A 14887-nucleotide genomic window follows, 5' to 3' on the forward strand; every position below is an offset into this window, starting at 1 on the left:
TAATAAGACAAACCAAAAGGAAAAAAAAGTGAGTTCTAATCGATAATAATCTGATTAAAAAAAAAAAAAAGAAGAAGTAAAAAGAAACGAAAAGAAAAGTTAAATTCAAGCCTTACAATATATTTTTGTGACGAAGTACACACGAATTCATTCAAAATAAACCATTAACTCAAGTGTTGCTTGTTATGGATTTAGCTTAATACGATATTAAAAATCACTATTCTGTATTTTCACCTAACAACCGTTTGAATACATTGATAATGATTTAAATTTAAAATGTTGTGTAATTATTTAAATAAAAATCAGTTGCGCTTGTACTTTATTTCTTCAACTTTGAATAATTTCACAATTATGAATGAATTAAAAATCACTTTATTGTACTTATGCACTTATGTTACCGGGCTCGCGGGTATATTGTAACTATTCTGTACTTTCACATAACAATTTAATAAACATAAATAAAATAAACCATTTAACACACAAGCGCAACTGATTTTTTTTTAATAACTACACAACACTTTAAATTTAAATCAATGTATTCAAATGGTTGTTAGGTGAAAGTACAGAATAGTTACGATACACCCACTAGCCCGGTAACATAACTGCATAAGTACCAATAAAGTGATTTTAATACCGTATTAAGCTAAATGGTGCCCGAAAAACTCGTCCCGGGAAAACTCATCTCCGGAAAATTCGTACCTGGAAAACTCGACCCCGGAAAACTCGTCCCCTTTCGCTAGGTAGGAAAACTGGTCCCTTATTGAATAAATATCGATTGAAAACACATTTTATGATCGTTCTTGAAGGAGATATTGTTTTTTAAAATAGACAAAATTTAACAGAAATAGCAAAAGCACCTATTAAGCCACATAAGTTCTATAATTGAATCCCCCTCCCGCAAAAAAAGAATGAAAAACATAAAGATGTTTGAATCTTATGTTTTTGTAAACCACATTAAAAACTACGCGAGACAAAAAAAAAAAAAAAAAAAGTCCCAATTTGTTGTACTTTTCTTTAACTGTAAGTCATTAAAAAAATGTCAGTCCGTAATTTTTTGATTGGTTGCTAGGTGAAGCATTGAAGCAAGCCGTCGTTCATGCTGCAAAATGGTGGAAAGTTATTCGTGGGTTCGGGGGTTAATACCATGCAAACGGTAAATTTGCATCAAGTTTGCCTATCAGATTCGTTGTCAGCGACCTCAATTACCTATATAAAAAAAAAACAAATTAGAGTGGTCGGTAGCGACGATCTGGATATTTACCAATATTTTTAAAAAATATTAGGGGGGGGGGGGCTATAGTCTATTTTAAAAAACAATATCTCCTTCAAGAACGATCATAAAATGTGTTTTCAATCGATATTTATTCAATAAGGGACCAGTTTCCCTACCTAGCGAAAGGGAACGAGTTTTCCGGAGACGAGTTTTCCCGGGACAAGTTTTCCTAAATTCAAAATCGCATTGAAATTTTGCAGAAATAAGTAGTTATCGAGATATAAAAAGTTGTTTCGTGCATTGTATTCTTTGGCAGCCATCTTTGTTACGCGCGTAAATTTGTTTATGGCGCGCGCACGCGCGTAACAAAGATGGCCGCCAAAGAATACAATGCATAATACAACTTTTTATATCTCGATAACTACTTATTTCTGCAAAATTTCAATGCGATTTTAGTATTCAGCATAGTTGAAAACTTTAAAAGTCGTCATTTAAAAGAAAATTGAGGAGGTGGACCTAATTTAAAAAATTATCAATGTCCTTTGGAAAATAAATATGTAAAATAAAGTTGTGAATGTTACCGTGCTTCTTTTTAAAATAGTACCTATTTACAATGCCTCCCCACGGGACAGAGTTAGACACCAGGGTCGTTTTTTAACGTGGAGAAAAGGTACAAAAATAAAAATTGTCTCAGTCGTGAAGGATTTCTCCTCCACCGAAAGAGAACAAGAAATGGAAGTGCAGCATCTGAAGAACAGATACTACACTTTGATCTTGTTTATATATTTTATTGAGAAAGAAAACATTGAACATAAAAAAACGTACAAAAAATTCAATTCAACAAAATTAGGCACAAGGCTCTACAAGAAATTGGGAGGGGGAGGTTACAGGGTCTTTTTGACTATGTAACAGATGAGACTTTGAAGTCTTACTCTTGACTGGCAACATTTACCAAAATACCTCAATCACTCTGTGGATCCTAATCTAACTAATAACCCCAGCGTTCAATGTAAAATTTAACTATGTACAATTTATATATTCATTTCTGTATGTTGTGTGTGCATTTTTTTTTTTTTTTTTTTTTGTGTGTGTGTGTGTGTATGTGTGAGAAAATAAAGTTCGATTTCATTAGAAAGAGATCTTGAATTAATTGGCATAAAATGTTCGTGGAGTGGGAAAAAACTAATGAAAATGTTCATTTCAAAAATAAGGAAAAAACTATTAATGTGTTGTTAGTAAGACCCCCCTGTACTATTCTATGTGGCTAGATCCCCCACTGTTTTCCGGGGAACCGAAAACAAGCAGAGCATCCCTAATTGGGTTTGGGGAAGTCGCCTTAATGGAGGTGGGAGAAAATAAAGCAACGGATGGAGGGGGTAGGAAGGTGACCTCTGAGTAGGGGGATGACCGGGGGCATCAGAAAATAAAGATGAGGAGCAGGGGGGTTGGGCAGACTCAGAGGTTCTCTAATACCAAAAAATAAAATCAGGAACAGGATCTCATTTGTACCACCAGTCAAGAGTTACTTTACTGAACTTATAATGCTAACCTAGGCGGGATGGGTTCCGTAGGACCCAGCACCGCCCATGCCATGCCTAAGGAGGGAACACGTATTGAAACTTGGCTCCTCGACGGATGCACAAACTAGTGCTGTGCACCCACCTCTTGTCAAATTCCACTCTAGGCAACCTCTTCCAATCGCATCTGATCTTTACTTTAAGCAAATGTTTAAAGTAAACGATCAGATCCCGATCAGGAACAGATGTCCCTTCGTGGACCAACTTGAGGCGCGTGATCCAAATGGTCATGCGCGCTACTGCTAGGATCGCCAGGAAAACCAAACTTTCCTCCCTGGGGAACGGCGGCTCCATGTTGTACACAAAAGTTCCTACGTCGAGATCGAGCAGACACTCGGCATCGATGCGAGCTGTTACCCCCTCGACGTACCTTAATAGGGGCTGTATCCGGCTGCAACTAAAAAACGCGTGCTCGATTGTTTCGGGCTCGCGTTCGTCACAGCACGGACAGAAGCGGCTGGTATGTTCTTTATACCGGAAAAGTACGTCGAAGAGGGGCAGCGCATTTCGGACCAGTCGCCAAGTCAGGGAGAATTCCGAGTTATTCAGAATCTCCCGTCCCGGCGCCCAACACCATTGAGAACAGACAACCTCCATCGACCATCCCATCTGCCTACAAAGTGGATCCTTCGCGGTCCCCTCCACTAAATCCCGATACAGTTTCTTCCTTGGCTGATCGAGGACATTGGTCCCCGGCAAAGCTCTAAGAGCGGTTCGGCATTCGGAGAAGAACTTGGACTCCCCCTTCGGTCTACAACGACCTTCTACCGAAGGGTTGGGTTTGAGATTGGGAAACGAGTTCTCAACCACAGGGACCCAAGGAGCGTCTCCTTCAAGCGAATGACCCAGGAAAGCCAATCTCTTGGCGTTTCTATGACACAAGAGACTGGGCTGACCCAGGCCTCCCTCGCTCGGATTTTGAACACAGACCTCTCTGCAGACATAATGCTTACCCTCGTTCCACAAAAGTGAATCGAGGCGCCCTTGTAAGCGGGTTAGTCGTTCTGCAGGGAGAGGAAGTACAGACAAACGGTAAAGGATGAGCGGAAAGACGTATGTAGCACACGCCTCCGCCCGACCCTTCAAGGACAATTTCCTTCCAATCCAAGTCTTTACTGACGATTTGACCTTAGACTGTACTTCCGACCAATTCTTTTCCAGCTGAAGTCCCGGTCCAAACCAGACACAGAGAATGCGGACCGGTCCATCGGTCCAGCTGAAAATACCTGGTCCAGGCCCCCAACCGCAGGCCAACAGACTTGCTACGGTTGAAGATGGCCCCTGTTACTTCTTCGTATCGAGCGAGCGCCTCGACCACCGCTTGAACGTCCGTGAGGCAAGACACGAACACGGTGACGTCATCGGCGAACGCGGAAACCCTGGCTCGTGTGCCTCCAGGGAGAGCTATTCCGCGCAGGACTGGTGTAGCCGCCTCGTCCCTTAACTTGCGAAGGAGGGGTTCCAACGCCAGGACATACAACAGAGGCGACAGCGGACAACCCTGTCGCACCGACCGAGAGACAGCGAATGACTCCGACAGCTTACCGTTGATCTGCACCGTTACCGTCGGCCTGTCATACAGAACAAAGATCCACTTGCGGAAGTCCGGATTAAATCCGGTGGCCTCTAGCACAGATCCTAGGAACCGATGGTCGACCCTATCGAATGCCTTGGACTGATCCAAACTGATCAGCGCGGCTTCGGCGTCGTCTTCTGTCCCCTCTATGATCTATGATCGAGCGTATCAAGTGCAAATTGTCTTGAATCGATCTCCCCTTCACAGCATAAGTCTGGTCCGGTTCGATCAAGTCAGTGATGACAACCTGCAAGCGATTCGCAAGAATCTTTGCCAAAATCTTTAACTCTGTGTTTAGCAGAGTCAAGGGCCTAAAATCATCAAAGTTTTCCCTCCCACCATGCCGTTGACCTTTCCTCAGCAATGTGATCACACCCTTGGTCACCTGTCCAGGGATGGAACCCTGGGCAAACCAATGGTTGAACATATCCTTCAGAATAGGGACCAACATGGGCGACAGCCTCAAGTAAAACTCGTAGGGTAAACCATCAAGCCCCGGGGATTTGTTATAGCCGACCTGCTTCAACGCAGTAATGACCTCATGTTCAGTAATAAGACCATCACAGCTAGCCGCCCGAGCCGCCGTGAGGCGGGGCGAGTCAGCCAAATAGCTGCCAAACTCATCAACCCTGAGTCCGGGTAGTTGGGTGAAGCGCACCGATAGATGCTCCCGAAACCCCTCGCAGATCTCCCGAGTCGATACTAAGGGGTGTCCTTCCAGGTTATGTACTTTACGAATGTACCCATCTGAACCGCGCCTTAAAGCAGCCTTACGCTCAACAGCGTCAACATTCACAGCCTCGTTAGAAACTTTGTTTAACCTAGCCCTAACTACTTGACCTTCATACCGCTCGCTAGCCAAGCAGTTGAGATCTTGTTTAGCTAGTGCTAACTCTAGGGGGTCCCCCCCCTCCACCGCCCGGGTCAGCTTATCCTCTAAACGCTTCTTTGCCTTAGCCTTATCTATCGCGAGGCGTTGGCTATACTGGACAGAGAAGCGCCTAATTTTGGCCTTGAGACTAACCCACCACTTACTCCCTGTAACCGCCCCCACTAAAGCCCGCTGAATTAGCTCAGTGACCTTCAACCGGTAGTCCTCCAGCTCCAACAAGGTGCTGTTGAACTTCCAGTATCCGGCCAGTTTAGGCCTAGCACTTAAGCTCAAACGGGCCATAACAAGTTTATGGTCCGAGTGTCCTAGCAAGTGGAACGTGGGGCAAGATAGGAAGTCTACATCGCCTCTTCTAACTAACATCCGATCCAAGTAAGTGCTTGGATGGGAAGGCACTACAGGATGCCACGTCCACATCTCCCGCCCCGGATGATCCAGACGAAATCTGTCGATGAGATCGCACGAGGCCATCAGGTCAGACAGACTGCTGTCACACCACGCCGACCCGCTAGTCCCCCCGACCTTATCTATTTTGGGATCAAGGATTGCATTCCAATCCCCCATTAAAACTAACCGTTCCGGATCCACTAAGAAGCCCTCCAACCGTCGAAAAAAGGTTGCCCTCTCTACAACAGCATTGGGAGCATAAACAGCAACAATCCGAAAAACACTACAATTAACAGCAACATCAACAACAAGCGCCCGCCCATCCTCGCCTGCGTGAACAACATTCACCGACGCTGACAGGGTGCGACTCACTAGCAAGGAGATTCCACGACTATAGGTATTGCCATATGCTGAGTAGACATCGTAATCGTTTACCAGCACCTGACAATCCCCGTCACAAACAAAGTGGGTCTCCTGGATAGCGGCAATATCTACCTTGAGGGACACCAAGTCTCTCACAACGCACGAGGCCTTGCTTCGACACCTGATGCCCCTCACATTCAATGTAGCCAAGTTCAAAGACATGATCACTTACCTCAAGCACTGTCACAGACGGGTCTGAAATCCTGGGCAGTGAGGACATGGCAGGCCTGGCCAAGGCTGCCGGTAAGTAAATCCGATGAAGGTGATCCATCCTTGGCCACGCCCCCCACGTCCAGGGGGAAGGTTAGTTTGAGTGCCCTGTATAGCGATGGGTGTACATACATGGGGATTCTACCCTCACATTTAAAGAAAATGTTGGTCAGTGAAGGATGGTCCTATCCACCAGCTGCTGGCCTGGGATCGCATTCTTCGCTGCCTTAATCATTGCCCACATTCCTCCAGTCCTAGCGTCCTTGTTGACCCTAACGAAAGTGGTCAACAAGGGAGCGTCCTTGAATTTAGTGGGGTCTGTTACTAGGTCTCCACCGACTTTTTCAAAGTTTTTAAGTTTATTGTACCGGACCTTCTGTTGTCCTTTAAGGTCCGGAGCCGGTTGGAGAGGGTCTGTTTCACAAATCCTGCTTCCTGGCAGGAAGGGGAGCTTTTTGGTCCGTTCAGTGTGGACTTTGGGAGTGGGGGAGGGGACCTCTTTTGGTTGATGGGGAGGCTGAGCGCTTGGGGAGGGGGTAGCCTGCTCGTTTTCTTCTTTTTGGCTCCTGTCACGGGATGAGGGGCGGGAAGAGTTTCTTGGGGACTTTATAGGAGAGGGGGAAGGTTGTTCGGGTTGCTGGGGTGTTGGGATCACAGGGGGCTCATCCTGTGTTGTTGTTGTTGCGAGGGAGTCCTTCTCAGTCTCAGTGGGGGTAGGAGGGTTTGCGCGTGTCTTGCGGCTTTTCCTCCTCCTGGCCCTCCTGATCTCTGTTGCGCTCAGGGCCATAGAGACTGTTGTTGTCTCTTCCTCTGCCTCTGACGCGGCCTCCTCCTCAGATTCTGGTAGTTTCCTCTTGTTTGAGGAGGAGGGTGTCTGTGTGTCCATTTTCTCCGTCTCGCTCTTCGGTTGTTCTTGGTCTTGGGTGACTGTCTGCAAGGATGGCTGTTTGTTGATCTTGCCTTTCTTTACGACCGTCACCCAGCCTGTCGGTGCCTCTGGAGGATTTGCGGCCGGCGTGGGAGCAGCGGCTTGATTTGTTGTCACGCTTGTTCCCGCCGCTTTTGTGGGCTTCTTCCCTCCATTCCTCTTTGGACAGTCCTTCGCCATATGCCCTTGTTGTGTGCACAGCCAGCAATGAGGTCTCCTCCCTTCCACTATAAGGGAGAGTGTCCACTCTCCGAACTTGAGTGTGGCTGGGATGGCGTAGAATCCAGCCTTGTCCAGGACCATCTGTACTTTGTAGTCCCCGGTCATGATGTTTCTCAATCCGCGGACCGGGATGACTTCCTCTACGTCCCCATACTGGCTTAGGATAGCCCCCAGTTGTTTGGCCTCCATATAGCAGGGGACGTTTAGAGCAGAAACATTTGCTCTCCTCTTGTTCATATAGATGGGTTGGAGCTTTATGTTCCTGCTCTGATGGCAGGTCCTGGACAGCCTAACTGCGTCTTCGGAGGTGGGGAGCAGAACATCCCACTGTGCGTAACTCCTTCTACAGATGTAGTTGGCGGGAATGTTCTGCTCCAGCAACACGTTCATCATGGTGTCCTTGTTGACGCCCGTCAGACCCCTTGTCTTGGTGTCTGAAGTTATCAGCGAGAGCACTCTTTTCTCCAGAACTTCCACTTGACCCGGGAGGGGTTGGATGTTGTTCCCCTGGGTATACTCCTTGTAAGTGGAGTCGAAGAGTGCTCTGTAGTCTTCGGGCGTCAACTTCCCTTGCTGCTCTTTGGGGCCCCATGCCGGTCCTCCATCCTGGTGGGTGTCAGCTGGACTCGGGTTGGGGGGCGTAGCTGGTGTTGTGGGGCTCTCTCTTGTTATGGGCATTTTTGGTTTCGGAACTGGGCCGTTACCAGGCAAAGTAGGCCATTGTGTCTTTGGCGTTGTTTCGTCCTGGCTTGGTTTGCTCTCCGGGCCGCTCCCTTTTCTTATTTTCTTCCTTTGCTGGGTGGCTGTCCCCTTGGGGGATGGAGGTGTCTCCTCTTCTGGTGCCGTGTTCCCAGCTGGAGCCTTGGTGGGTACTGTCAAGGGTGTCTCTCTTTCCAGCTTGCTTTTGTTACCACTGGCCGGAGAGTCACCCCTTTTCCGTATTTGGTCCTCTTGGGGAGTGTTGGGGGGCCAATCACTGTCTTCCCCGCCGAATAGTGAGCAGATGGAGGCTATTATATCTTCGTCCAGCGCCTCGGTTTGGTCCGCAGTGCTGTTTTCCTCCTTTTCTGTTGGGGAGTCGCCCTTTGGGGGAGCGGGGGATGGGTTCCCCGGTCTTCCTCCCTTGGTTCTGCCGTCCTGGGGTGCAGCTGGTTGGTTGGGTTCTGCACTTTCCCCAGCTAGTGACTTAACGGCAGCTTTTTCCGCTGGGTTGCCCTCATGGGGAGCGGTTGCAGGTGCTTTTCGGGGGGTCGCCGCGGGCTGCGGCCCTACCCTCCCGCTTTCTTCCAAGGTCGCCGCGCGCCGGGGCCCTACCTTGTTTCCTGGCGCCGTCTCGCCGGGAGATGCATCAGCTCCCTCACATAGGGAGTCGTTAGCAGTTGAGATGCTGCGCATTTGGGGTGACGTACCCCTCCTGCCTGGCATCGTGGCGGTTGCACTGGCCGCTGGCGCGGACCAAAGTGTAGTGGGGGAAAATAAAACCCAAGGGAATGGAGGGGGAGGAGGGGGAGGAGCGGACTTTGAAGAAATTAGAGTTTTTGACTTCCCCTCACGGGGATGTCGGGTTAGCAGCTCAGATCCCCCCGTGAGGGGGGAGAGCAGAGAAGAAAGACGCAGTGGGTGCTAGCGGGTCAGAGTGCCGCGTCGCAATTAAGAGAGAGAGGGGATAGGCATCCCTGCCCACAGAGGGGAGCAGAAACGAAGCACCCGCCCTACCCCACGTCACCCTACCCACTAACTTACCCCAACGGAAGCGAGAAAGAGAACCCTGTCTGCTCGATCCACTGGGAGAGCAGCGAAGATAGACAAAGTTTGGGCCTGGCAGGTCAGAGTGCTGCTCAGGCAATTAAGTGTGGAGAAATTAGACCATCCCCTGTCTCTAGAGGGAAGAGACCGGAACGAAGAAAAAACGCATGCAAAAAACCAACAAAACAGGTCTCAACTACCAGCTAGTGGTGTTGGTCCCGAGATTCCAGTCTCCCAAAAAAGGGGATCGGTTTCCGGGTCCAAGCTCCCACAGATGTGGAGTCGGTTCTTTAGGTCCTGACTCCCCAAAGGAGGGGGTCGGTCCTTGCTAACGAAAGTTAGTATGAAAACACCTTAACCTAGCCCGAAAGCCCGGTGGCGGAAAGTTTAGTAAGTGAGAGAACAGATACTACACTTTGAGATATTAAATCTTTTATTCATGTTAAAAAATACATTCAAAATTAACGTTGAACAAAAAACTTAGGCACATGGCCAACTCAAAAGGGGGGATTTTGGGGGTCGTTGGTCATCCTTGTCACTCCAGAACTAAACAAAGTCAAAAGTTTCTCCCAGCTTCTTTCACCATAATACCGCATTCACCCTTTCATATTGGGGGACGTCCTAGTAACTCCCAATTTTTAAAACATTTTTTATTGACGTGTAAAAACAAAAAAGATAACAATAAAATGGTAACAATAATTCATTTGTGTCGAGGGCGGGGGAAAAAAAAACGAAAGGTGATTAGTAGGACCCTCCCAACCGCGTCTAATTGATAGACTGCTCGTTCCACTAGGTTTGTAAAAGGAACCTCGCTTCTGCGGGTCAGTCTCTAGGTGGGGATGCCCTCTAGATGGGGGTGAATGGAGAAAAGAAAATTTTTGTGGGTAAGGGATGGAGGTTAGTTTGTATTTCTTTTTCTCCAAGATGGGTAAAATTTAGAGGAAGGGGTGAGAACAAAAATTGCAGGTAAGAGGGGATGGGGATCTTGGAGGCTTCCTAATCGGGGAGGGATGGAACACACACTCAGCTAGCTGAGAGACTACTTGTTTAATTTTACTTTACAGAACTGCGCGTTCCACACCTAGGCGGGGAACACGTATTCAAATTTGGCTCCTCTTCGTACACACAGACTTGCCACATGTATCCATCTTCTGTCAAATGCCGCGCGATGCAGCCTTCTTCTATCACATCTGATCTTCACCCGTAGTTGGTGTTTAAAGAAAGCGATCAGATCTTGATCAGAAAAAGACAACACCCCCCCGGCAACCTTGCAGACGCGACGTCCAAATCACCATTCTCGCCACGGCCAGGATCGTAACGTAGACCATTTGTCTTTCCCGGTCCAACAGATACTACACTTTGATCTTGACCAAAAGGCCAACTGAATAGTATTTTAAATTTAAATTCAAGTTTTACGATACCTTTTTGTTTATTAATTTGTTAGGTGAAAGTACAGATTAGTTACAATACGCCCGCTAGGCCGGTAACATAAGTGCATAAGTATCAATAAAGTGATTTTTAATATCGTATTCAGCTAAATCCATAACAAGCGACATTTGAATGAATGGTTTATTCAATAAACTTTATTGATGCTACCGTAATCACTTGTTTAAAGTTTAAGCAGACGAAACATTGGGAGCCAAAAGAGTAAAGAGTTCCAGAAATTCAATTTTGCGATTTTCGATTTTTTCCTTATTTCGAAGAAACACCGTTTTTTTTTTTTTGTTTTGTTTTTTAAACCTATATAAATCTATGAAGGCTACATTTGTATAACCTTAAAGAAATAAAAAAATTAAAAAAAATTTTTTTTCGTGCAGGTTAGGGTTTTTTAGTTAGATTCATGTTTATAATTTTATTTATTGTATTTCCATGTTTTTCCTGTTTGTCATTATAATTTTCTAGTATCGGTTTAACGTTTCGCGATCGTCTGTTTCTGGTTATTCCGGTCAGGGAGGGGCCGAGAGCACACCCGAGAAACTTCGTGAAAACAGCGGGTCGGGGCGGTATATGCAAAAGCACTCAAGAATCGTCTAATTTACAATTAAGAACAATTAAAACAAAGAGAAACTACATAAAAAAAAAAAAAGAAAAAAAAGTCATACATACTTCGCCCTCCATCGGAGTTTTTGTTGTTTCCCTAAGTTCATCTTTTTGACGAAAGTTCGGAAGTTTCACTTCATTATTTATTTTTTTATCTGTCATGATTGTTTTCATTTATTTTTTTTTTTGTTCGATTGACAGAAAAAGATCTAAATATTAAAAAACACCAATAAATCTACTCCTTTTTGCTTTAAAGAAAGATATTTTAATGCTTATTATTTATTTATCTTTTTGGATATTCTTTCTATTTAAAACTAAAATACGAAGCAAGCTTCGAACGAAAAAAAGATGTGTAAAAAAAAAGGACAACAAAATGGCTGTTTTGGCGTTGCTAGGATGTTTCCTAGCATAACAGCGTCATTAATGTGTATTTACCCCTCCCCCTCCCCGTCTGTCTGTCTGTCTCTCTTTCTCTCTCTCTCTCTCTCTCTATCTATCTATCTATACATTTTTAAAAAATTATAAACAAATGATTAATAAAACATGTTAAAAGACATCTTGAAAAAGAGTTAAAAACATATATATATATATATATATATATATATATATATATATATATATATGAGAAAGAGAGAGAGAGAGAGAGAGAGAGAGAGAGAGAGAATGTATAAAATCAATAACTAAAAATCCAGTTTACAAGTCAAAAACTTCTGCAAATTTAAAGAGAATATAAATATTAATATTTATACAGTAATCCCAACTATAAAAAAAACAAAAAAACTCAAGACAGCCAAAATAGGAAATAACGCTTGTCATAAAAGAACACAATTAAAGACTGTAAATTATAATTTACAAGAATTTATTTTGTTCGACAAGATACGCAAAAAATAAATATAAAGATTTCCTTAATCCACAGTTTCAAAGAATTAATTCTTTTCAGAGGAAAAATATCATCCCTCTGATGAAAAGAATGTATTCTTTGAAACTCTTATTTTTATTTGAATATCCTGTCAAGCCATAAATTTCTTTTTTTTTTACCACTCATCACCTTTAGAAAGGGAGTTTGTGTGTTTTAAATTATTAATACGAAAATTGAAAATTATACTGTATTAATTAATAAAAGGAAGTAGTAAAATGAAAGCCCACATTTTGATCTTAAGGCAGATCCTCCATCCTTCCCTCTCACTGCTCTTGAATAAACGCTAATCTTTGTACCCCAATTCATTCCACGTTGAGACAGCTGACGAACATGGGTCACTCAAAGAACACCAAGTCAAGTATATCTATCTATTCATGTGTGCAGCCTTTCTATGTAGATCTAGTCCCACCATTTCTTTTGTTTCTTTGCTTTATATTCTCTTACATATTCAAGTAATTAATATCCTATTCATTCATTTTAATACAAATTAGTTGCTAGAGCAGATAGGTTTTCTCACAGTACTTGAAAGATACAATTTCTTGTAAATGTTAGAAGGGAATCTATCACCAATCCTCCACTTATTTATGTAGAATAGAGAAAAACCTTAAAGTAAGATACTCAATATCTTCATCCATGCAGGGGCACAGAAATACCTGGTGTAGAAACCAGGTGCATGGTTACCCCTCTCAGACCCGTTGATTTTGTCTGATCATCCATCTAAGAGAAAGAAAACTCTGATAATAAAACTGGGGGAGGGAGGCCTCCTCAGTCATGGACGGCAACTTTCCTAGAACTGGTGACTCGAACAAATTCCCGGTTTGCAAACCTAACTTGCTTAAGGAGTAGATAGACTCCACCTATTGCCAGCTTTCACACTCCTTTGTCTATTAGCCAGGCGCAGAGGTACAATACCAGGGACTCACCTGAGTCACCCTGTGCTTGGCCTTGTTTCCTGACTAGAACATTGAATGTCGTTCTCCTATTCCCTATTTTAAATTTCGCTCTTTCTCTCAGAAACTGAGAAAATTGGGTTTGCTTACATGCCACTTGTGCTCACTCGATTTGTTTGAGCCGGTTTTGTTTGAGAGGTTGAGGATACCTGATTGACAGTTTGTCTGGCTGCTGTTTCCGACTGACAGTACAGGTGCCCTAACTCTTTGGTAGTGCTTAGAGCGGCTGCTCTATCATCAGTTGTATAATATCAGGATAGTTGTAGTGCCATGTCGTGCATGGAAAGGGACCTTGCTGCTATCTCTGGTGGGCTTTTACGAGGCCACAACTTTTTAGACAGAACTCGGCTAATGGACCACTGTGTGTATACTTGGCGTCAAAACCTGCCCACTTTGCTCAATGCTCTTCCCCGAACCTGACATTAAACAAAGGCGTAATGAAATGACAACCCAAACAAATATCAGAATAAAACCAGAAAATCACCCAAACAAAATCAATTCGCCTTCACCTTTGAGGCTTGCTTTCACAAATATCCGTGGGCTTAGAGGTAATCGAGATGATGTAGAGTCTTACCTCTTAATAAACTCCCTGGATATCTTAGCATTAAGTGAAACAAACTTACACTCCTCAATCCCCACTAACTACTTTAATATAACAGGATACCTCCCACTTTGCTGTAAGGACTCAGATAGATATATGCACAGGCTTGGAGTCTATATCCGTAGCATCCTTCCTTTAACTAGAGAGAAAAATCTTGAATCGGATGACGAGGCTTTTATGTGCTTTCAACTAGCATTTCAGCGCTGCATTAATTACTTATATTTTCTCTGCCATTCTCCCTCAAGTCAGGATTGTACCCTAATTGATCATGTTTTTGATAGTATAGATGCAGCACTCTTCTTAGATAGTAACGTGCAAATACATGTGTTTGGTGACTTTAATGTTCACTATAAAAATTGGCTTAGTTTCTCAGGTTACACAGATGCAGCTGGACGCTCTACTTATAGCTTCTCTATAACCCATTCCCTCACACAGACAGTAATGATCCCAACCTGCCTACCAGATCGTGAACCTCAGCAAGTTTGATTTCTAGACCTATTCCTCACCACAGTACTTGAGGATTGTGTGACTAATGCCCACAGTCCACTCGGAAACATAGACCACATAGTGGTATCAGTTGACATCACATTTAAATCCCAACCTAAAAGTGAGGAACCATTGCTCAAAACAACAAGGTACTACAACAGGGCTGACTGGGAAGCCATTAGAGAACACATCCAAGACGCCCCATGGACCGATATCTTCTCTCTTCCTGCTAAACAGTGTGCCAATGCGACAACTGAATGGTGCAAAGTGAGTATTGTAGCACATGTTCCCACATGGAAGTATTATAGCAAGCTCCACTCACCCTCATGGTTCACTGCAGATTGTGCAGCTGCCATTGCACAAAGACAGCATGCATATTCCGCTGGTTTGTACGTCATAAGTCAAATACAAATCAGCAAAAAGTTCGTAGATGCTAGAAATCATTGTAAGAGTGAAATAACAACAGCCAAAAGAAAGCATGCTGAAATAATCAGGGAACGTATTGAATCGCAAAAGATAGGAACTCGTCATTTCGGAAAAATCTATAATAGTGTAGTGAATAAAGGACAATCAGTAATTCCCCCACTGAGCAACAACCAGAAGGTTGCATGCATGGCAATGGAGAAGGCAGAACTGATTGTCCGGCGATTCACTTCCAACTACACCTTAGAGCCAACAAACAACTCCCTCCCAAATTTACTTATGCGGACTGAAGCC

At 44.3% G+C, this 14887-nt stretch overlaps 1 protein-coding gene across 1 annotated transcript in view; it reads right to left on the reverse strand.

Annotated features, from left to right (window-relative positions):
- The window catches only part of LOC145303560 (piercer of microtubule wall 2 protein-like), a 44392-nt gene extending 32863 nt beyond the window's left edge, over window positions 1-11529 (reverse strand). Inside the window, exon 1 of the mRNA XM_080145073.1 lies at window positions 11281-11529. Within this exon, the coding sequence (XP_080001199.1) occupies window positions 11281-11388 (108 nt within the window). The 5' untranslated portion in view covers window positions 11389-11529. The remainder of the gene's footprint in view (window positions 1-11280) is intronic.
- Between the last annotated feature and the right edge of the window lie 3358 nt (window positions 11530-14887).

This window comes from Euprymna scolopes, chromosome 19 (genome assembly GCF_053919585.1).
Source record: "Euprymna scolopes isolate OS-2025 chromosome 19, ASM5391958v1, whole genome shotgun sequence".
NCBI lineage: Eukaryota > Metazoa > Mollusca > Cephalopoda > Sepiida > Sepiolidae > Euprymna > Euprymna scolopes.